Below are 23,514 nucleotides of genomic sequence, written 5' to 3'. Positions count from 1 at the left end.
TCCTCGGAGCGGGCCAATGGCTAAGCGGAGAGGGGAGCGGCGGGGCGGTCACGTGACGGCGCGCGGCGCTGCGGGGCGGGGCTGGCGGGGGCGGCTCGTGGCGGCGCGGCCATGGTGAGGGGCGGCGGCGGCGGTTGGGCCCGGCCGGGGGGGGCCCTGAGGGGGGAGGAAGCGGCCCCGGGGCTGCGGGCGGGAGGGGGCGGCCCAGGGGCAGGGCCGGGGGCAGGACCGGGCCTGGGGCAGGACCGGGCCTGGGGCTGCGGCTGCGGCTGCAGCTCGGGAGCGCCATCGGGGGGGGGGGGGCGGCGGCCGGCGCCCGGTGCGGGGGGGCTGAGGGGAGGGGGAGGGGGAGGGGAAGGGGAAGGGGGGGCCCGGTAACGGCCGTCCCGAGCTGCCCCCTCCGCGCCGCCCCAGTGCCGGGGGGAGGCAGCTCCTGGTGGGCCCCTTGGGCCCAGCTGCCCGTGCGTGCGGGGGGGCAGCAGCCCCGCGGTGAGCCTGGGGGCCTCGGGGCGAGAAACGCCTCAGCCCTGGGTAACGGCGCGGGGGGGGGTCCCGTTCTCTGTCAGGACTCGAGGCTGCCTCGTTCAGGGGGCTTCTGCGGTGCTTAACGCTCAGTAAAACCTTACACGGCGCTCGCTGCGCCAGGCAGCACGCTGGTTGCTGGTCACTCCGGCTGGGCTGTGCGCAGCGCGCACCGAGCCCCTTCTGAAGCAGGGGTTGCCCAGTGCCTGGGCTTCTGGGGCAGGTTCGCATTTGGGAGGTTGCGTCTGCTGGAATGGGTTAGTGCTGTGTCCTGCAGAGGCGTGTGTGGGGTGGTGAAACCCGGCATGTGGCTAGAAAAATGAATTGGGATGTTTAATTGGCGGTGGAAGTGCTGCGTCCACCCACACTGTGGTCCCTGTCCCCCATGTCAGTGCCCGTGGTAGCTCAGAGGTGGCCCAGCTTTCTTCTGCTTGTCATTTCCGTGGGAAATGGCCTCAGACTCGCCTGCTCTAATGTCCTCTTTCTGATAATAGCTGATAGCAGGTGACTCAGGAAAAGAAAACCCAAGCTTCCAGCTATTAAATGTGGGTTAATCCCCTCTACCAGACTAGGTTCTATTGCCATTTCCAGTGGCCAGGCTTCATTTAAGCCTTAAAGCAGTGTTTAAGTACCCTAAACTAGACTTGGATTTCTTAGACGTTTATTGATCGTTCTCTAAATAAAAAGCCCACAGCCCCTTGATTCTTGTTAATGTCTCCTGGCTTCCTGTGGCAGCAAATGCCAGCTTAAACATGAAAAATGTTTCCTTCTCTTTGGCTCATCCGTGTGCACTGTTGTGTGACTTAACAGAAGTTCTGGGGTTGCCTTCTGTGTTGCAGGGTTTTGCTTCCAATATGGTACAAAATGCTTAGGCATTTTTTTGGTAATATCAAGCCACCCCGTGATACTTGCAGTGATGTGTTGTGTGCGCTCAGGCTCCATCAGTAGGATGGCGATTGTCCTGATCTTCCTCTGTTGTGGGTAACATTCGTGTTAAATGTCTTGATAGTGACTGGGTGGCAGTCCTAATAAAACTGGGAGGAGACAGAGAAACGTGGGTAAGTCTTGTTCGATGAGGTACTAACCACAAGCACGTGAGTGAACAGAAGGAAAAGTCATATATGGAATAGGCTGGAAGTACATCTAAATCAAAGTGCTTAATCACTTGGACAGTAGATGAAAATGCACTTTAGAACAGAAGTGAAATCTTCTGCTCTTTTATGTATACTCTCCATTCAGCTTAAGATACCTGTTTTGCCAGAATACAGACTGCTTGTGAGATTCCACAAGCTTGCCTTGAATCCCGTGTATTTTAGTTGTAGATAATTCTGTTAAATACAGTGATTTACTGATAGAAGTGAAACAAGCATCTTGTCAACACAATGACCCAAAATGATAGTCATCTCCAAAGTGTTGCAAGTCTGAAATATAAAACAAACTATGAATGGATGTCTTCCTGGGGAGATGGGTGTTAGAAACCAAGTAAATCCTACACAGTAGGTGTAATGTTAACTGTGTGTGTTCAAGAGTTGTTATTACAAGGTTGGGCATGGTTGAGAACAACACTTGCAGTATGTTTCATTAATTATCCTCAAGATTGCTGCCTGGCTGATCAAGGTGTGTGCGTGGGGGTAATACCAGTTAAATTCTTCCAAGCTAGTTTGGGGCTTAAAAACAATTTATTTTTTTTTTCCCCAAGGCAACTTACTGTTTGCTAGCATCAAACTGGCAGAAAGCAGCCTTAAGGCTTCTCAAAAAAAAAGCACATCATTAAAAAAACAACCAAACAAAAAACTCCAACACAAACAATACCGAATCTCTGTGTGAATTAAGCTGCTGTGTTGTGACTTCCTTACTGTGGCTGCGATAAGGTGCAGCAGTACGATCTTTGGATTAAAAAAAAGAAAGCTACAGTTTCTTGTACAGCAGCTGAAGATGCAGCTGAAAGAGGCAGTTCTGTGTCTGCTTCCCATTGCTGCTCTTCCTTGTGGCTTCCAAGGAGAAAGGTAGGAATAAGTACAGTAGAAAACTTCGTTAACCTCAATTTTTTTCTTCAAGGCTTGTAGTGTATCTAATGGGGGCTAAGGCCCAAGCATTTAAGTCTAAGTGGCTGCATAATTGATCTCCATTATCTTGTGTTCCTGCGGTAGTTCATACCTCCCTGTACCCAGTGCTGAGAAGGCAGGACCTCTTGTGCCTTGATGAGGGTGCTGCTGCTCTTCTTCCCGTGGCCACGCATCCTCTGCTTCCTCCTGAAGATTGGTGTTTGTAGATTGGAATAGGACTCCACAGCGCAGTTGCGTTTTTGGTTAAATAACACTTGAAAATACCTTCTTTGTTCCTAGGTTCCCAATTTGAAGTAGATGATAAAGAGCATGAACAGCTTTATTCAGCATTGTATCTGACAGAACTGGTTTCTAGTGTGATAGGAGCCACACCATCTGTCCCTGGTAGTCCTTTGCTGTGCGTTATCTTCACTTTGTTTGCCTTCTGCTGCTTCTTCCACAAACTTCAGGCTTGTGTGTCTAGCACCTGATAATAACCTGGTCATGTGTGGAAACACCATATAGTTTTGAAGCTTATTACAGTAAATAAAAAGGGTTTCGGGTTTCAAAGTCTGAGTGTTTAAGGAAGAGCAGGGACTTGCTCAGCAGTGCTGCGTTTATCTCATGTAGAAGCCAAGCTGCTACAAACCCAACACCTCAGCTGCTGCAGTTGCATGCTGGTTGCGATCACTGGTAGGTTATCTCACCACCTGTGCGATGGTGAAATGCTGCCATTGCCCAGCACCGTGTAGTGAAGGCATTCTTGCTATGAACCATCACCTTGCCAGGCTGGTGATAACATGGAAGTGGTTTAATGGAAGAACTCAGAAGCATACTTACTGCAGTCCCAATGTTAAACGTAGTGTGGGACCTTGTTGCTCAAATTTAGAACAGGAATGAAAATGCCGTCCATGTCCTCTGTTGGTGCACACAGAATTTGATGCAAAGCTGGCTGGCTCGTTGTAGCTGGGAGAAGTAAGGAAAAGGGGGTGCATGTGCTCTGGCAGCCGCACCTTGGGGATGTGAAAATACTGAGTGCTTCACCAAGTGCTTTCACTTGGTGTTCCTCTCAAAAGGCCTGCTTTCCACACCCCTGCTTCAAGATTTTGTGTGCTTATAGGGTGAACAAGGTGAGTGGTAGGCTGTTAGCTCAGCTGGGGCAGTTTTCTTGCTTGCTGGGCGCTTTACAGCCTGGGCAGCTCTCCCAGCGCTCCGGGGCCTGGAGCCCTGCAGGCTGCCTGCCGGCTGTGGGACGGGGCTTGGGAAGTTGTGCCTGGTGTTAACATCACTCCGCTCCTCTGACTTGTGCTTTAGCACAGCGGCTCGTGATGTGGTCGGGTTACGTGGCATCTGGTTCAGCAGCGATGTGTGTAAAGCACTGGTGTGAATTCAGGGGGCTGCAGGGTGCGACAAGCTTTTTGGCAAGGACATAATTCAGCAAGCCAGTTGCGTGGTGTGTGGATTTGGTTGTTGCACACTCGTGCCAGCACTGTCAGTTTCTGTTCCTTAAAAGTTGGATCTGTCATGGAATAAAGTTCAACACCGAATGTAAGGTTCTTTTGGGAGAAAGCGCTTTCAGTCGGGCTGTGCCTGGTTTGTAGCTGCTGAATTGCCTGGGCGATAAGGCTGCCTGCCCCTACTGCTTTTGCCTTATGTTTAAATCCATTTTTGGAAGGCATGCGCTTTGTGGTTAATTATAAAGAGAGCTTTCTAATGGGTGCAGTCATGCTAATTAGCAGAGGCAACTTTTTCTGTTGACAAAATAGAGGTGTTAATTAGCTATTGTGCATGGTTTGGCTATTACTGAGACCCAGAGAGTCACAGAAGTGTTGGCTGGAAGGAACTTCTATCATGTATGGCTTCTTGCTTGAAGCAGGATTGTCACCGATGTTAGATCAGATCAGCCTTGACTCTTGTCTGGCTGCGGGATTGGAAACCTACAGGGGCAGAGATTCCCCACCTGTTGAGATGAGATCGAGGCAAGAACAATATTGCTTGGCGCTGTCTGCTTTCTGTAAATAGAAAGGGGAAGTAGGGAGAATGTGTGAGAAATGCTCTGTGCCACTCAGGGAACTGCAGTTACAGAAAAGAATCAAGTCAAATGGTGGATATGGGAGAAAGGAGAAAACATGGGTATGTCAAGGCTGCAATGCCCGATCACTGTTAAATTGATGTTAAATGAAAGGATCTCCTTTTTTTTTTAAATGAAGACCTAAATTATAATATTGATTCTTAAAAGGTGTTCACATGGACTCCAAACATGAGTTGTGCAACAGAAATCAGTACTGAAGATCCTGTTTTTAAGAACATCGGGATGATGTAATTCATGGCCTGCTAGCTTGTTATCAAGATATCTGGTTAAAAAGAGGAGACCGTGAGCTTTCTGAACACGGTGGGGGAATAAGCAAAAATAGTTGAGAAATTACTGAGGCTGCAGACGTGGAGAGCCAGCTGTAGGCATGACTTTGTATGTAAATGGTATTCGTCAAGACTGGAGGAGATGTAATTGGGACATTAAGTCAACGCTTCCATCTCTGGAACCCCAAGATTGGGAGGGGCTGGTGGGCTCTAAGGAGGTGTTGAAGATCAGGCCGAAGCAATAGGTGGATGGCTGTAGGTAGGGAGAGCCTTGGAGGCTCTGTTCTGTTGAGTGCAGCATCAGTTACTGGAGTCACTTACAAGGAGGTGTGTATGGGGTTGAGTTTGGATGGGAGTACACTTAGACATCTTAGAGGGTAACTTGAAAGAAAGAAGCCTGTAGAAACTAACCTCATCAGTCTGGAAGAGGGCAGGGAGTAGGTGCAGTGGAAAGGGCCCGTTAATAGCTGGGTTGGGGGGGGACACGTAAGTCTGTCAGTATAAAAAAAAAATGCAGTATGGTCCTTGGAAAAGCAAAAGAGCTTGCAAGTTTTGAATGTCAAAGGCCTGGAATATTCCTCGTTGAGGAGAAGCGGGAGGAAGAGGGTCACTGGGACAAGGAGGGGACATCAAGAAATGACGATTCTCTTCAGTTTTCTATTGCCTTTGGCAAGTCATTTCTGCCTTCCAGAAGGAGCTAACTGTACTTTATCCTTTGCTTTGCTTATCTGGAACTTGTCTTCAGCAGAGCTGTGTGGCTCAGATAGCAGTCTGCTGATAGCTTGTGACTTGTTGTGATCTGAGTGCTCCAGGCCTTGCTTTAAGGAGTAACGACGCTTTCCCTCAGTGCGGTGATGTCTTTGTGTTCTCACGAAACTTTTTGTTGCCAGATACTCCTATTGGATTTTTGACCTGCAGATGCTGGAAAAGAAGGGCAGAACTGACCTCGTTCTTTGCACTCTAAGAGACAATGGTGCTCAGAGGCTGTCCATAACTAATCTGTTCCCTGTGCTCAAATTTTTGCAGAGTAAAAAAAAATTTCCCTTAAATATCACATAGCTATTTGACAGCTCTTGACTGGTCACACTGCAGTGCCACTTGCATTGTGTTCTAAACCATGGGGAACCAGTTTGAATCAAGTCATAAGCAGATGATAAAAATAGTCTTTTTTTTTCTTCCAGCCAACAACACAGCAATCTCCTCAGGATGAACAGGAAAAACTCCTGGATGAAGCAATTCAGGCTGTTAAGGTGCAGTCTTTCCAAATGAAGAGATGCTTGGTAAGAATGTGACATTAAAATGCAATGAAGCTTCTCATCTGCTAGGAGTGAAACAGTAAATCAATACTAATCTCTAGTGCTGTGAGGAAACTTAACTCTTTATGCATCTTTGTGGCAGAGCCTTTGCAAATGGATGAGGCAGCTACTTGATGAGACCGAGCCTTCGGTATTCCTTATATGCCTATACCTGCATTTGTCACAGTGTTTCTCAAAATACATTATAAAGGTGCATCTACTTTGGTTTGTGCGTGCATTTGAGTGAGGCTAAACTGAGAATATGCCTGCCACTTGTCACCAGAAGGTTACTGCTCAAATGCATTCTACATGGAGCTACATGATGATAATATATCCTTGTCTATGTTCAGCGTACTGGTGTTTATTCACTGTAGTCTTTTTTCGTGAGCCACAGACTGCGATGCTAGTAATTCATTACCTGCTGAGTAGGGTAAACATAGTAATGAACTGCAGACTGATGTGTGAATTCTCCTGTGACTGGAAAAGAAACATTGACTAGGATAGTACTGAGGTATTTGTCCTGACATTTTAGCCAATGCAGCAAGACAGTATCGTGTGAAGCTTTCTTGGGTTTGAGAAACTGCTTAAATCAGCAATGAAAGAGCTTAAATATTCCCATATATTTTCATGGGGCTAGCCAAGCTAACTTTGTAGTCAAATGACAGTAGCAAGAAATGTAATGCCTCTTCCAGTTTTACGCTGTGTGGAATGCTTTTGAAATCTTTGAAGTAGTTGCAGCCGAACTTTCTACTCCTATGTGTGAGTGGATGACCCTAGCAATTCCTTCCATTCTCCTCCAAAACTTAAGGCTGTTTCTTAGGTGTTCAACAAGTATGTACAGGTGGTAGACTAGAAGTTTGTCTTGCACTCTGTGATGCCAGGGAATTGTATGCATCATGAGCACATGTTATATGTGGAGTAATAAACTGTCTCTTTCAGAAGGGAAAGAGAAATCTAATTCTAACAGCGGCTTCTGCTGGCCGTGTGTGTCCTCTGACTGCTAGAGGCTGCTTCATGAGATCTGAGCAAAACACCAGGCCAGATGATTTTTAGAAAGTTAATTACTGTTTGGCTTGCTGAATAGAATTTGAATGGTGTGTGTGATTTCTACATAAGCAAAACCTTTTTTCCAAAATTCTTTCTTACTGTAGCTCTATCTTAAGATAAGCCTCCTCACCGCCTTCAGGTATAATGTTCCACTTAGTTTGGATGGGCAATGTAGTACAAGCTAGATATTTGCTTTAACTGGAATTATCACTTTTCTGATGTTTAGATACTTAAACCTTTGTATGGTTTTTATAAAAGCCAAAAGTGTAGCTTTCTTAAATACTGCAGTTGCCTAGCATTATTTGTGACAGGCTGTTCTTTTTACCTCCCCTAAAGGACAAAAACAAGCTCATGGATGCTTTGAAACATGCTTCCAACAAGCTTGGTGAGCTGCGGACTTCTATGCTATCTCCAAAGAGCTATTATGAGCTCTGTATCCTTTGAAGATTAGAGGACCAAATGGTTGAAATATTGAATTTGGAATGATATGTTCACTTGATTTTTTGTTGTTGTTATAAGGACATCTCCTTAATCTCGGATACGTAGTAGCACTTTTCTCCTCTGTTACTTATCTGGATGTATTGTAAGAGAATGTACAATTGTCTGATAACTGTGCAAGTGTTTTTCCTTTGGTATAAAGTAGGTCTTTAATGTCTTTCATATTTTCCATTGTGAGTCTTCAGGAGTCTAGCTCTATAAAAATGAGCTCTATTAAAAGTTCTGCTTGCAGTATGCTGCCACAAAAAAACTGTAAAACAACTTATTTTTTAGCCTTCTTTGTTTTCTTTTGTTAGATTCTAACCCTAAGTCAAGTGCCATAATGTATTTGCTTGTCTGTGCTGTCATACCTGAAGAATGGGAGGCTTTTCGTGAAATTTGGGAATTGAATGTGATTATATTTGCATACTGTTTTCTCCATGTGTGCTGCTGATGATGAGATTCTTCTGTGACATGTAGTATGCCTTTACTTATTCGGTTCCATTGCATTCATTTGCTTGCTATTTTGACTTTGCTTGTGCTTCTTGTTCTTTTCTAATATGCTGAAAATAATAGTTGAAGGCTTGGGGTTAGTTTTGCACATTTATGTCAGTAGTGATGATTTTTTCTAAAGTACTACGCACTTGGGCTTGATTTTTTTGAACCTTGTGATTGTATTTGGAACAGTGTCTTTCTTCCTTGGTGTGAATGAGCAAATATCTCTGTAGATCTGTTGTAGACATTCTGAACTAAAATCCTTAACTAAGAGAAAAAGACATGGCAATTTCTGATGAGCTACACTACTTGGAAGTCTACCTGACGGATGAATTTGCGAAGGGAAGAAAAGTGGCAGACCTTTATGAGTTAGTACAGTATGCTGGAAATATTATTCCAAGACTGTAAGTGTATATATTTTACTTTTTTTTAAAGACTAGTAGATAATGGTCAGATTCTGGGTTCTGATAATAGACTCTGCGTTCTTGCTTGGCAACAAGACCTGTTTGCAGCTGTAAATATTACCTCTACATATCTTAAGAGCGGATTCCTTTGAGACTTCTGAGAGTTAAGCCAAGAGTGCAACTGCAAAAGGTCAGTTCTTGATCGTGTGCAAAAACGAAAACGTTGGCAGGAAGATGGAAGCACTTGGATGTGGAATAAAGCAGACTCCTGGGTAAGGAGCTGGTCAGTAGAGAACTAACCAGGTACCTCATTCTGATCAGTAAGATCAACTACATGTTTAGTATGTGAGAGAAGGAAGCTGAAAGCTTTTGTAACTTCTAAAAGCTTTGTGTTTCTGAGTATATAGTTCTTAGACTATGGATTAACATGGTAGAGATGATACTGAAAGGCTTACGTTTAAATATATCACTGTAGGACTGGAGTGGATCTTCTAGATATTCAGGGTTAGGACTTGGATTTTGCTTGGCATTGCAGTTTTTAATTCCTGACCACATGGTGGTGCCAGAAAGAGGCTTTGGGTATACCAGGCTGCACCCTCATTCAGACTTTGGGGTTTGGCTGCCACAATGTCTTCAGCTCTGCATAACCGCTTGCTGTCCTCCTACCTGCTTGATGCAGGCTCTGTTTCTCCCCAGTGAACACTTCTGTTGTATTCATGGAGGCATATCCATGCATGAATTAGAGAAGTGTGCAGGGTTGAGGCTTTTAAACCACGTATTTGCAAGTTCTGAGGATTGTAAGTTTTATTTCTCTTAAGCTGAAGGGGAGTCAAGTATACTGGTGCACTGGTCCTTTGTGTCTCACGTGTTCCTTCTGTCTGTTGCTGAACATAGAGATGCTGATGGAGTGAGTACAGGCCTGGAGATCTCAGGAGGAGTGTAGTCCACATCCTGCTAGACTACAGTGTGAAAGAGGCTTAAGTGCTTCACCATAATACATACCTTATCTGTATGGGCCACAATTGCTTTCCAGTCTTGCAGGGTGTTGGAAGTATAGACAAGCCAGTCTGAAAGCATTCAGAACTCTGTGCATGCTGAGCATTTATACATTTGAAGTATAAAGCCCTGTAATGAGGTCACCTAGCTGTTCAGACTTCCTGTGCTCTGTAGCAGAGGAGAAAGGGGAACTGAAAGCTGACACTATCTGAAGTTATGGTACTTGAAGGTATGGTATGTCATTTAATTGCTTTCTGTGCTTTGATAATGCTGTTGGAGTAGAAGTGGGCTGTTGCCTTAAATGTAGTATTGTATTATTACTTAACTATTTATTGTTGTATTCTGTGCCTGTTGCAGGTATCTCCTGATAACAGTAGGTGTTGTCTATGTCAAGTCGTTTCCACAGTCCAGGAAAGATATTTTGAAAGACCTGGTGGAGATGTGCCGTGGAGTACAACATCCTCTTAGAGGCCTCTTTCTTCGGAACTATCTCCTGCAGTGTACCAGGAACATTTTACCAGATGAAGGCGAGCAAACAGAGTAAGACAGGCACTAACTTTAAAAACTTTTTTAATCAGCATATTTAGATTTCCTGTATGATTTTCTTTAGATTTGAGAGAAGTAGGTATGTTAAAATGTAAACCACCTGTCGAGACTACTGAGTTCTGGTAGTTTTGGAAGGGAATTATTAAGGTTTCCTCACTTAAGTGAGGATATGAACAGTTGTTATGAACCCGGACGTCCCACCACATACTTCCCCAATCTCCTATCTTAAGAAAGATATTTACCAGCGGATGGAAAGATGGATACTTTTGACAAGCTTTTCCTGTTCCTAATCTGTTCCTCAATTGCAGCGAAGAAACCACTGGAGACATCAGTGATTCCATGGACTTTGTGCTCCTGAATTTTGCTGAGATGAACAAACTTTGGGTGCGAATGCAACACCAGGGCCATAGTCGTGATAGAGAGAAGAGGGAGCGGGAAAGGCAGGAACTGCGAATCCTGGTAGGAACAAACCTTGTTCGCCTCAGTCAGCTGGAAGGTGTTAATGTGGAGCGATATAAGCAGGTAGGATGTCTGTCCATGCTTTCCAGCTTCTGCTACTTTTTCCACATGAAACCAATTTGGCTTTTCACATCAGTGGCCTAGGAAGTATAACGGCTGTGCTATAAGCTTGATAATCCTGATGCTTCTGGAACTGCTATTAACTGGAATTTCTGAAAGCTAATGAAGATATATAATGTGTTTACAGGCTAAGGATAGGACTCGTGTTTTTTCCCATAAGCTCTTTTGTAGGGTTGGCATGACTTTTTATGACTTCATTTTACTGATTCCCATTTTAATTAGAGAATGAGTTAGAGAGATGTACACAGTGTTCTGTAATAGACTTTACAAGTTCAATGAAGTTATGCTTCCCAAAGCATTTGGTAAGTGAACTGTTCGTTGCATGAAAAGATAGCCAAGCAAATGTGTGTTATCTAAAGTCTGTCCCTTTTAAGTTCTACCATAGCAGTGCTGCTGAGGCCCCCGTGTAGTGCTAGGTGCCAGCAACGCACATTCCTGAATTTAAAAAAAAAAAAAACACAACAAACACAGCTGTCGGTTTTGATTTAATATAATGTACCAAAGGGACAGAGGTTTGGGACCAGCGAATTTTTTCTCTGAAGGATGGAACTGCTGAACACTGAGTCTTTATCAGAAAGTTTTTCTTGTGAAGAGTAATCTGAGAAGTGTTAGAAATACCGCTCTACTTGGATTAAATGCATCTGTGAATATAAGATCAATGGCTCTATAAACACTGCAAGACTTTTCTTATTACAGATTGTTCTGCCTGGAATATTGGAGCAGGTTGTAAATTGTAGAGATGCTTTAGCTCAGGAGTACCTCATGGAGTGTATAATACAGGTAAGCTGCTTAAATTCAGTTGCATTGTTGATTTTGAACATGGGGACGCTTATTCCTGTGCTTTTAGTCAGATTCAGACTACTTTCACCTCTTCCTTGTGAACTGGAAAACTTTTTCACTGGGTCTCTTACCCAGTGGCTTGATGCGTATTACTCTTCAGTGGGTGGGCAGAGTGGAGAGGTATGCGTTCTGTGTTTCTTCCGTTGCAGAAACTTGTAAACTATGTGAGTAGCCATGCCTGCAGTAAGAGTTGTGGTAGGTAGCTGGGACATCAGCTCACCAGTTTGTCTTGCATCTGTTACTTCACGTGCTTACTCAGACAAGGTCAGCTTTGGGAACCCTAGATACAGTCTGTCCTGTGACTATTTTAATATGTGGCTATCTGATTTTCAGTGACTCTGCTGCATTTTGCTGTTGTGTAATAATGAGTAGATTAAATTTATAACCGGATGACTATGGATCTAAAATTTCAGGTTTTCCCAGACGAATTTCATCTCCAAACCCTGAATCCATTTCTCAGAGCCTGTGCTGAGCTGCACCAAAATGTGAATGTGAAAAATATAATAATTGCTTTAATTGACAGGTGAGTGACCAGGGGGGTGGAAATTGGCTCAAAATGAAATGTGTATTGTACATAAGCAGATAATAATTCTTCTAGCATTTGAAAGCTTTCAATTTTTCATATTTTATTCATGTCTATCTTTGTTTCCATGTTGTCTTCATCTGCAATTAAAGCTGTTAAGAATATTATTTCTATAGTTTCTGCTTGATGGACAGCTTCCAGTATATCCTGCTTTAAGGACGGATTAAAGTAAACAGATCAAGCCAGGAAACAAGTTATTTAATGTTGACCAACTTCATGTTTCTGAACTAAAGTGGCAGCAGTATTCTGCTTTGACAACTATATCCATCATAGGTACCTCTTGAAAACTTGAAGATTCTAGTAGCTAATCTTATATTTACTTCTTCAGAAAAGAGCTAGTAAGAGGTGGAACTACCTTCTTAATTTTTAATTTATGTCTAGCTTCATGTCTTTTCTCTTAAAAGTGTTTTTTTCCTGTGGAGGTACCACTTAAAACTGCTTGCACTAAATTCGAACATGGGATGGCACCACCTTGGAGTATCTTCTGTGTTGTGCATTTGGTGGGGAAGCAGATCTGCTTTTCTTCAATCGGATGTTCGTAGGAAATGATTTGGTTTCCTATGGTTTGTTGCCTGGGCTGAGATTTTTTTGTAGTTTTATTTAAAAACGAACAAACATGGCATGTAAATCTAATTTCTGAGCCTGTCTATTTTGTGAGACTGCCTTCAATAGACATCACAGGATCTTTGCTAGCTTCTTACATTAGCATGTAGCAATGTAACTCTTGTAGGGGGGCTTTCCTTATGTGCCTTCTGCTGTCATGTCTACTTAGAGGACTCGAAGAGCTTTAGTATTACCTCCACAGTAAGCTTTCTGTTTTTACTGTTACAGATGAGCAGCAGTAAACAGCTGACTGGCAGTGAACCTGGTGTCCTCCTAAACTTACCACTGCCATGTTTTATTGTTTGGGCAACTATTAGTGTCTTCTGGAGCCCTCTCCTTTGGAGACAGGATAACAATAAAAAGGGAACAGCATGGTGATTGTCTTATGTAGTATGGCAACTTCTGCTTTTGACCAATGTTAGGCCAAGTGTTGGAGGATATGCTTGTATCAGCTCTTAGAATCCATGTGGGATAGATCTCGTTCTTGTGTTTGGACTGTAGTTTGGACCAATTATTATGTAGTTCAGTACTGTGTATTTAGGACCTGGATGTGCCCCATACAATAGTGCCTGTTGCATTTCGTATCTTGATTTCTGGCATGGAATAATTGAAACTGGACATTAGTGAAGTGGAAGAACTCGTGAAGCTTTCGTACCTATTCCCATGGGTCTTTTCCATTAAAGGAATCTTTTTGAGAAGTCATGTTGCTTTGGGATCCTTCTTGATTTACTATGCTATTCATAGTTTGTAATTATGCTGCCATCTGCCTGCAACTTGATGATATTTTGAAGCCTGTCAGTCCTACCCTCTGAATTGTTGTCGGGAGAAGCTGTGATTCTTCCTGGTTTTAGAAAGTCTGCTTGTTACCACCCCAACACAGTATAAGAGTTGAATTTTTATTTTCTGTGGCAGTGAATATTTTTGGAACCTCACCTTTTCTTACCTGCTTTTTTGTTTCAGGCCCAAAGTTCATTCAGAATTGACATTTATAAACCCTGTAAGAAATAATCTTAAACTTTAATCAGGTGGCTTTTTCTAAATATTTTTGTACATCTTTCTGTAATTTGAAGAAAACAATCTCTTAAAAATTAGAAAGCAAGCATGGTAACACTACATTTTCCTCAAGCTGCAGCTTTGGTAAAGTGCTGACTTCCTATAGCCATTATCTTATTTTTCCTGATTTCTGCAGAGGTGGTGATTCACATGACTTTCTCCTGTTACGGATAGAGGTAGATCTACAACGTCTTCTGGGTGCTTGCTGGATAGCAGTTCTCTTGCTTTGCTTTTGTGTTTTTCTTGAGGAAAAAATCCCCACAAAACAATCTTCTCCACTTAAAACATTCTTTGTATTTTGCTCTTTACAAACAGTAGACGTACCAAGCATGTTGGTCTGCAATTAGTTTGGAGACAAGGAATATCTGAGTCATAGCTAAGTTTCTCACCACCACCCCCCCCTCACCTTGAGACTATTTTGCAGGAAATGGATGTTTAACATCACTGAGTAGATGCAGAACATTGCTCTTCCTTTAGGTCACTCTAGTTCTTTCTCTGCTGGAGAGACAGAACACTTAACTGCGAGGTGAAGAGCAGAGATTATGAAACTTCTTTCTTGCTCTTTCTTTATCCTGCTGTCACTGTCAGCGTTCTTTTCCAGGACTGATATTTACCACTCTCGATTGTTCTTACAGCCTCTAATTTCCACAAGTGTCCTTTTTGCTTTGTAATGAAGCTCTGCAATGAAGCTTGTATATACACCTAAAAGATGCGCTTTTTTTCCTGTTAGTGTCTTACTCTGGCCCATATTTGAGGAATGGAGAAACTATCCTGACCAAGCTGCTTTTTTTTTTTTTTTTAGGTTAGCTTTATTTGCACATCGTGAAGATGGCCCTGGTATCCCAGCAGATATCAAACTGTTTGACATCTTTTCACAGCAGGTTGCTACTGTGATACAGGTATGCTGGGTGTTCTTGCATGTGGTCTATTTTTTTGCAGTTACATGCTTTTAATCAACTCAGTGCTGTCTTAAATCTCAGTCTCGCCAAGACATGCCCTCAGAGGATGTGGTATCCTTGCAAGTTTCTCTCATTAACCTGGCTATGAAATGCTACCCGGACCGTGTTGACTATGTTGACAAGGTGTTGGAGACAACTGTGGAAATATTCAATAAACTTAATCTGGAACAGTAAGTAAATGTCTGTTGCATTCTCTGTGGAGTGGTAATTACTTTAAATTCTTGACTTCTACTTTTAATTATGTTTTTGTAAGATAGGAAAGAGTCATGCTTTAGATGTGGAAGATTACTACTCTTGGTCCAAGCTATAGAAGTTCATGATAAACTACAATGGGGAAAGTGTGACTACCCAAGACTTACTCGTCCGTGCTTAAATCATTCTGCATAGCTGTGCAGATGCACAATGTGTATGCCAAGCTGTGTGTAGTCGCTGTCTATTCATCCTGTGTGGCACTCTAGAGTTTTTCTCTTGCTTAATTTGCAGACATGGTCTTTCTGTTGTCAGCAACTTAAATCATGCAGTTCCCATTCTATGTCCCAAAGAGCAAGATACGACTCGTTCTGGTATTTTATTTCAAATCTTCCTAGCAGTGGGTTGCTTAGGTGTTGTGGTTATACATCAGAATTGGTATTTAGGCAGACTTTAAATCTGTCTATGTGTGAACTAATAATTAACTGTTTTTTTGCATCTGTTTTAGTATTGCAACAAGTAGTGCTGTTTCAAAGGAGCTGACTAGACTTCTGAAAATCCCTGTTGATACTTACAACAATATCCTGACAGTTCTGAAACTGAAACATTTCCACCCACTCTTTGAATACTTTGATTATGAGTCCAGGAAGAGCATGAGTTGCTACGTGCTTAGCAATGTATTGGATTATAACACAGAAATTGTATCCCAAGAACAGGTATGACAGTCAAGTCAAGTCAGGTATGAAGTCAACTGACATGGAAATTCTAGGTATCTAAACTACTGTTTGAAGAGTTGAAAACATGCTAAATGACCTTGTGCAGAGCATGCTTAGTTTCTGTACCCCTCCATCCCCCATCTTACTAGTACAGGCTTTGTCCTGCTTGATAATTCTGCTGCCCAAGTTCTCAAACACCTTATCTTTACACGTCTTGCCTAACTTCACCCTAGAGACTACTACTTAAGTTTGAACGAAGACCCTGAACCCCCTTAAAGCTAGGCTATTACCTAATGAAGGTTGGATAGTGCTTCTGGAATCTGAATTTTGTTTGTACATTTATGCTGTTCCACTTCTGCTGAGAGGGACTCTTCTTCAGGGAATAAGGCTAATGAGTCCTAAAGCATCACCAGTTACCAAACATTCCTAGTGCTTTGTCGGCACAATGAATAGCTGTAAAGATGTTTCCAGTTGCTATCAGCTTATGTTCATAGACTACTTGGGTTTAAACAGAGCTTATATTACATTTAACAGGTTGATGCTATCATGAATTTGGTATCCACGCTGATCCAGGATCAACCAGATCAGCCTGCTGAAGATCCTGACCCTGAGGACTTTGCTGATGAGCAGAGTCTTGTGGGAAGATTTATTCATCTTTTACGATCAGATGACCCAGACCAACAGTATCTGGTATGGCATCAGTGCTTCTGAGTGTGTTTGTGCTCTGTGAAGTGTCAGTTTTGCATGCCTTACAATAACGGATTTAGTGTGGCTGGAAGCTAGAGTGTCACTGCTCTGGCACTACGAACTCAATACAAAATGTATAACAGTGTGAAATGCTGTTTATTTAGAAGTAGTGGGTGAGGACTTGAAAACAATTGTGGATTTAAACTTCTAGTCCCATGAGGTGGTAGTTTGGATGTAACTACATTAGTTTGTGGTAACTCTTGATTAGCATTCTACTTCATATAACTCTCTCTCTAAAAAGCAGTAGGTGAGACTTGGATCACTTAGGTGTTTAATTTCATGAACTTCTTTTCAGTCTTGTACAGGCTGCTGTAAGAAGGGACAGCTCTTTCTGCAGTTAGGTTGAGAATAGAATATATCTGATGCAATTTTTAAATGCAAGCCCAGGCAACCTCCATCTCACTATACAGTCCAGACTGTATCTGTAGTTAGTATAGTACAAGTGTTGCCTAATGCTTATTAATCAGCTGTAGGAAAAAGCTTCATCACAGAGCGCACAAAAAGCTACATATGCTGCACAAATATAATTCATGTAAAACAACTTGTATGTTTTCTCCCTACACGCACTGAAAACATTGCAACTTACCTGATTACTCCGTGTCTTTCTGATGTTCCCGTCTAATAGTGCGAATTGTTATAGGTACAAATAACATACCTCTTTCAAGAACTCTCTAAGCTTCCAGTGCTTCTGTTTTTAGATCTTAAACACTGCTCGGAAACACTTTGGTGCAGGTGGGAATCAACGTATTCGTTTTACGCTGCCACCCTTGGTTTTTGCAGCATACCAGCTTGCTTTTCGCTACAAGGAGAATTCCAAAGTGGTGAGTTGACCTCTATATATCTCTTGGATACTTGTTTCTTTTTGCTTCTGTGTCTTTAAGAGGAGGGGAGGCTTTTTTTTCTGTCTACAGCTAATAGTATACTAAGACTTGATACAGAATACTAGTGGGTTTTTTCCCCCTCAAAGCAAGTTTTTACTGGAGATGTGATGGATTTTTAATTTAAGGAGGACTTTTTTTAGTAACTCAAGTTACCTCAGTATTTGAGGAATATTTGTGTATTTGAGATGAAGCAGAAACTGGGTAGTTCTGTTTAGTCTGAAGGTGACTGATCATGTTTTTGCATGTAGACCAGAGAACTATGAATACTACAAGTGATGGTGTGAAACTGATTTAAATCTAGATACTGAACTTAAGGAGCTTCTAAATATGTAGTTATACTATTGTAATCCTTCTAAAAGCAAGTGTTTCTCCACAGATTATCTTGTACAGTAGTTGTAAAAGTGCACGCTAAAACAATCACTATTCCATTTGTCTCCTTACGGCTTTCTTACTGGAAGTGTTAGCTTAAATGTGTATTTTTCCCTTATTGTGGGGAAATAAATTAATGCTGTTTGTTTAAAAGCACTTCAAGTTGAATGTTTTAAAATCCTCTTGGACTTCTGATTAACGTTCCAATGAATGACTAAATAGTTTTTTTACACTTCACTACTTAGGCTTTTGCTCAGTTATGTTTTAAGCACAGCTGTGGTAATTCCAACTCAGTGTAGACTTCTGAGGAAGGTTTCCATGAGCTGACAGGAAAAATAGATGTGAGCTTTCTGTAAGTAGAAGAAAGGCTTTGTGAAGACCCACTGAGGTCAACACAGTACTGCTAGGGCCACCTATACCAACACATTTAGCTTCAGCAAGCAACTGACTGGAGCAGCATGCAGAAGTCAACATATTGGAGCACTTAACAGATTCTATTTCAACCCAGTTTCTTTTTCTTGTAACAGTGGTCTTGTTCCAGCTTTGACTTGTTTCATTTCTTTAGGATGACAAATGGGAAAAGAAGTGCCAGAAGATCTTCTCATTTGCTCATCAGACCATCAGTGCTTTGATCAAAGCAGAGCTGGCAGAGCTGCCTCTCCGTCTCTTCCTACAAGGAGCGCTAGCTGCAGGAGAGATTGGCTTTGAGAATCATGAAACTGTGGCCTATGAATTCATGTCCCAGGTAAATGTCCACCTGTTAGTCACTGTCCTGCGCTACCTTGAATTTGGTTTGGGTGAGTTTCCTGAACACTGAAACTCCTAGTGTGATTAAAACATCCAAATTGACAGCTAGCTCTACTAGGTAGAAATTCCTGATCTTCATTCTTGCTTCCCAGAATTAAGCTCCATTGCTGCTGATCTGAATACTCAGTCTGATAACGTGGGGTATGCTGCATTGCTCCCTCCTCCTCACATAGTTGGTTTGCTGGAGGAGTGTGGCTTTCTCAATGTAGAATGCTCCTTCATTGCTTCTAAGATCACTTCCCAGCTCCTCTTGTCTAGCTAGTATTGTCATGATCACAAGCATTCTTCAGAGGTTCTGTAAAATTTGTGGTGTTTATTGCTGTCATGTTGGGCTTTACTAGTAAAAATACTTTTGTTGAAACGTTATTGGTAAAGTAGATTTTCAGAATGGGTAATAACTTAAGCCTTTGTTGTTGCGAAGGTCTCCCCCGTCCATATCAAATTAAGAACTGACTTAGTTGATGGTATCCAAATTACAGGCTTTGTCCTAATCTTTCCTCTAATGCCACCACTAATGCACATTAAAATGAATCACTGACAACCTTGTGCCTTTCCTTACTATGTTGTGCTGTGCCACAAGGGCCACTGATAAAATTCTGAAGATGAGAGCAACATGACAATTATGTACCTTCTACTAGAGATAATGGTTTGAGATTTTTAGTCTTGTGCGTTCTCTGAAGGCTCCTTATCCCACACAGCAGCAGTGCAGACACTTCTTACCCACTCTGTAGTCACTGACCTACCACTTAAATTTTTGCTGAACTGTAGTGTGTATTTCAAAGAGCTAGATCCTTTTCAGTGACTATTTCTGCTTCTGAAGTTTCTTATTTGAACATATGCTTGAAATAAGGAGAAACTCAATCTTCAAATACTATGTGAGGATTACGTTCCTGTACTATTATTACTTAAGAAGTATTTCTTGCAAGACTCATTTCCAGTCTGTGGTTTTAACTTGATTTTGACAGTCTCAGTGGAAGATCTTACTTGTGCATGAAGTTTTTAACAAATATAAAACGGATGCTTTATTGTCACGTGACATGCAAGTATATTTTTTTTCCTGATGCTGTTCTAAAGCAATAATTAAGACTCTTGCCTTCTCCTTTGACTAGGCCTTCTCTCTATATGAAGATGAAATTAGTGATTCAAAAGCACAGCTGGCTGCAATCACCTTGATAATTGGGACATTTGAGAGGATGAAGTGCTTCAGCGAGGAGAACCATGAGCCTTTGAGGACTCAGTGTGCATTGGCAGCCTCTAAGCTCCTTAAGAAACCAGACCAGTGCCGGGCTGTGAGCACTTGTGCCCATCTGTTCTGGTCTGGCCGAAACACTGACAAGAATGGAGAGGAGGTAAAAATAAATAAGTAAATAAAATAAAAATGAAGTGACAGCAGTATAACACATCCTACTTCGGTTATGTAGCCGTGCCTTCCTTCTGAAGGCACTCACTTCTAAAGTGGATACGTCACTTCGTGACGTGGTGGAGATATGGTTGGAATGTGTTCCAGTATATGAAGCTAATAAATCTTACAGCAATATAAGGTGCATAAATACAAAAGTTAAGAAACTCAAAAGTGGAAGTACCATGCAGTTTCTGTGAGTGTCAAGGAGTTAAAGACTGACTCTCCAAGTAGTTTGCTGCATTTTGCATGTCTGTATAGTAGCTGTGTTTGTGCATAAACTACTGAACTTCGGAGATGCAAATCGAAGATAAAAGGCTGCTTTTCTCAAATGATCTGTTGTATTTATGAAGAGCTGTTTGAAATCTTCTTTAAGTGTGCATTGCCGTATGTGTTGCAAAATTGAGTTTATGGTTTGATACTTGAAGGCTTTCAGCAGCTGTTCATATTACTGCTTGATTGAACAGAATGCTTACCCAGACTATTAAGTCAGGAAAGGTACAGTTCTAATGATAGCTTATTTTGTACAGTTTGTTTTGTTCTATGCAGTCTGTTTTTGTAGTAGACCACTGGGAAATGCCATTTATGTGCAAAGGGAAATAAGTGCTATTGTTCCCTATGGTTCTATGTCTTGTAACTATTTTGTTTTTACCTTCTAGCTGCATGGAGGAAAGAGAGTGATGGAATGTCTGAAGAAGGCTTTAAAAATAGCAAATCAGTGTATGGACCCTTCTCTGCAAGTCCAACTGTTCATAGAAATTCTGAATAGATACATCTACTTTTACGAAAAGGAAAATGAGGCAGTGAGTAGAAATATTCTTTAATTTTTTACAGAGCATTTATTTAAGCTCTTTATTCATTTATACCCCAAATCATATCTATTCAGCATGCTCAGTACCATCTCTTGAGAAACACAGGTTCTAGTAATACTAACAGAATAGTCAATTTTTGAAATGCTAGTAAAACAGAAGTCTCCACATTATAGATAAAACTTAATTCTTCCTTACATGAGGAAGGAAAACACTGAACATCTGAAATCTAGCCCTGAACTTGTGAGACTTGGATACTTGAAACATTTGTTTGACAAAAACTGACTAGGACTTGCTGTTTTCTCATCTAACTTCAGAGATATCTAACTGAACATGTACTCAGGGAAAGATGATTCTCACAGTTGTTCAAAGTCACTGCTAAGAATACTCAAAAGACTGGTGCAAGCTTTATTCTCAAGAGACTAGTATAACATCTCATATGCCAGTCTAAATTCTGCATCTGAAAACTGGGATAGTAGTTGCGGCATACTTTTTTTGTTACTACATAGCTAGTAAATTTATTAAGTTTGAAAAGCTGCTTGATCAAATAGAGATCCATGTCCCCTCTTAAGTCATCATTTAATCAGAAGCAAATTGTAATAAATATCTCTCTAGACATTGCCTCTGAACTACAGGATTTTTAAGGATTTGCCAGCTTCCAGCATCTGAACTGACTTCCTGCTATAGTACTGTTCTAGAATAGGAAATGCTCTATCTGTAGATGAAGGTGAAACACTGAATTTCAAAGCATTGAGCAGATGTGTAAGAATAGTCTCTGATAAAGAGGTGGTCTGCAATTCATTTTGTGCTACAGTGTTCGGTGTAATGCTGAACGTGATACTATAGTCAGCTGTACTTTCCTGGGTAGTGACCAAGTCACTAATAACTTTAAATCTGATACTGCCATCCTGACTGACTTCTACAAGACATTGCATAGACAACTTGATTGTGTGCTTAATTTGTTTAAAGCTTTTTATGTTTGTACTGAATTAGCTGGAGAGAAATACTGGGCTAAAAGTTTTTTTTTTTTTTTTTTAAAAAAAGTATAGGCTCTAATGACTTAAGAGGCTGTTCACATTTGCTGGGATCGGGGGGAACTTAGAGAAATCCAAAAATGGAAGTATTGGGCCTCCTATGAGGAGCAAGAGAAGGCAGAGTCCCAGAGTCCAGTAGTTTGTCTGCATACACTCTTACCAATAATACTATTGATATTTGGACAGTTCTTAGAAATACTAAGTCTGTTAAAACTAATATTTATATGCTCGTACTTAATTGTCAATTACTTTGGTTATGTATACCTTCTCCTGTAGGTGACAATTCAGGTTTTGAATCAGCTCATACAGAAGATAAGAGAAGATCTCCCAAATCTTGAATCTACTGAAGAAACAGAACAAATCAACAAACACTTTCACAACACACTGGAGCACTTGCGTCTGAGGAGGGAATCGCCAGAATCTGAGGGGCCAATTTATGAAGGTCTTGTTCTTTAAAGAAGATATGCACTGTACTTCTTTCTTTTCATTTACGTACATTATGTTTTTTTAAGATAGATTATAGATTGTGCCTTTCAGAAATGTCAAGTTAAGTTAACATTCATGTGTTCAGTCTGGCACTTCAAACACTTGTGTTGAGTACTCTAACAAATTTGAAAGGTTGGACCAGCAACTACAGGTTTCATCAGTTAGCATGGCTGAAACTTTCTTTGGAATCTGTGATATGGTAGGGCTCTTCCGTTTCTGATTTCTCTTGTCTGTTCACTGTTGCTTCTGTAGCACTAGAGTTCTAAACTGGCAGTGACTGTCATCTGAAACTGTGAGCGATCCTTACAGAGCATCAGATTTTTGGGATTATTGTATGTCAGGTTCTGCTTGTGCTTTCCTTTTAATGCAAGTCAAGACTAAGTGTAATATTTTTCCCTAAAACCTAGAATATATTAATGCATGTTTGGAGAGTTTTAAAATACCATGTTCAAAAAACAGAAGTTATATTTTGCATATTAAGGCTCTGTGACATTCAGTGAGGGCCAATACTGTGCACAGGGCATATTTATCAAGATAATTTTGTTCCAAATAGTATAAAAATAGAGAAATTGCAATCTATATAGATATGTATAACCTTCATTACTGTAAATTTAGGGGAAAATGCATTACACAAGTTTATTCAGTATCATGATTTTGCACCAGTGAAACAATAAAGTTGCTATTAACACCTGTTGTTTCATGTCTGTTCAGAGCCCTGTTGAACCTAGTGCTACCTTCTGATAAAGGCCAAGGAACTTCTACTTTGAAGAGACAGAAGAATGATGCTGAGGGGATGTATGTTCACATTTCAGAATACTTTTCTGACTTGAGAGTGGTGCAGAATCCCTGTAGGTTGTAGGTCTGTACTAAACAGACAGGTGGCAATTAAATGACAAAGCTGTAGAAATCTGAGTGGTAGAACCGTTCCCAGTGGTAACTCTTGTGGAGATTGATCTAGTCCGTTAATTAATGCCAGTTGCTAAAAACTAGGTTGAAATGTCTTTGCTTTACTTTAACTGAACGCAGTGTTCTAAAGCTACCTAACTGACTTCCTCACTCCCTGACTTGGTTACTGCTATTAAAATTGTCCAGGCTTGATTGGATAAGGAAGTGAGACCTTGGTGGGTTGCCTAATAATTTTATCACCATGTGTTTTTGATGGGCAAATATGATCCTAGGAAACCTAAGGATTATGGAATAGACAACATTTAGGTCATTGCTCTACTGGTTTGGAGGAGGAGGAGGAAGAATGGGGAGAATTTAATGACCTCACTT

The 23,514-nt window shown here is 41.5% G+C and overlaps 1 protein-coding gene across 1 annotated transcript; it reads left to right on the top strand.

Annotated features, from left to right (window-relative positions):
• The first annotated feature begins 45 nt into the window (after positions 1–45).
• Positions 46–22,927, top strand: VPS35 (VPS35 retromer complex component). The gene is made up of 17 exons (XM_083852221.1): positions 46–114; positions 6,107–6,205; positions 7,604–7,700; positions 8,520–8,643; positions 9,997–10,179; positions 10,494–10,707; positions 11,461–11,544; positions 12,018–12,127; positions 14,646–14,742; positions 14,824–14,972; positions 15,500–15,707; positions 16,242–16,397; positions 17,153–17,275; positions 18,270–18,449; positions 19,621–19,860; positions 20,570–20,713; positions 22,030–22,927. Exons 1-17 carry the CDS (start codon positions 112–114, stop codon positions 22,207–22,209), a joined length of 2,391 nt encoding a protein of 796 aa, XP_083708347.1. The 5' UTR covers positions 46–111; the 3' UTR covers positions 22,210–22,927.
• Positions 22,928–23,514: the final 587 nt, after the last annotated feature.

The sequence above is a fragment of the Anser anser genome, assembly GCF_964211835.1.
Source record: "Anser anser genome assembly, chromosome: 11".
NCBI lineage: Eukaryota > Metazoa > Chordata > Aves > Anseriformes > Anatidae > Anser > Anser anser.
Note: the sequence above shows the minus strand (reverse complement) of the source record. Positions and strands in the feature narration are given on the sequence as shown.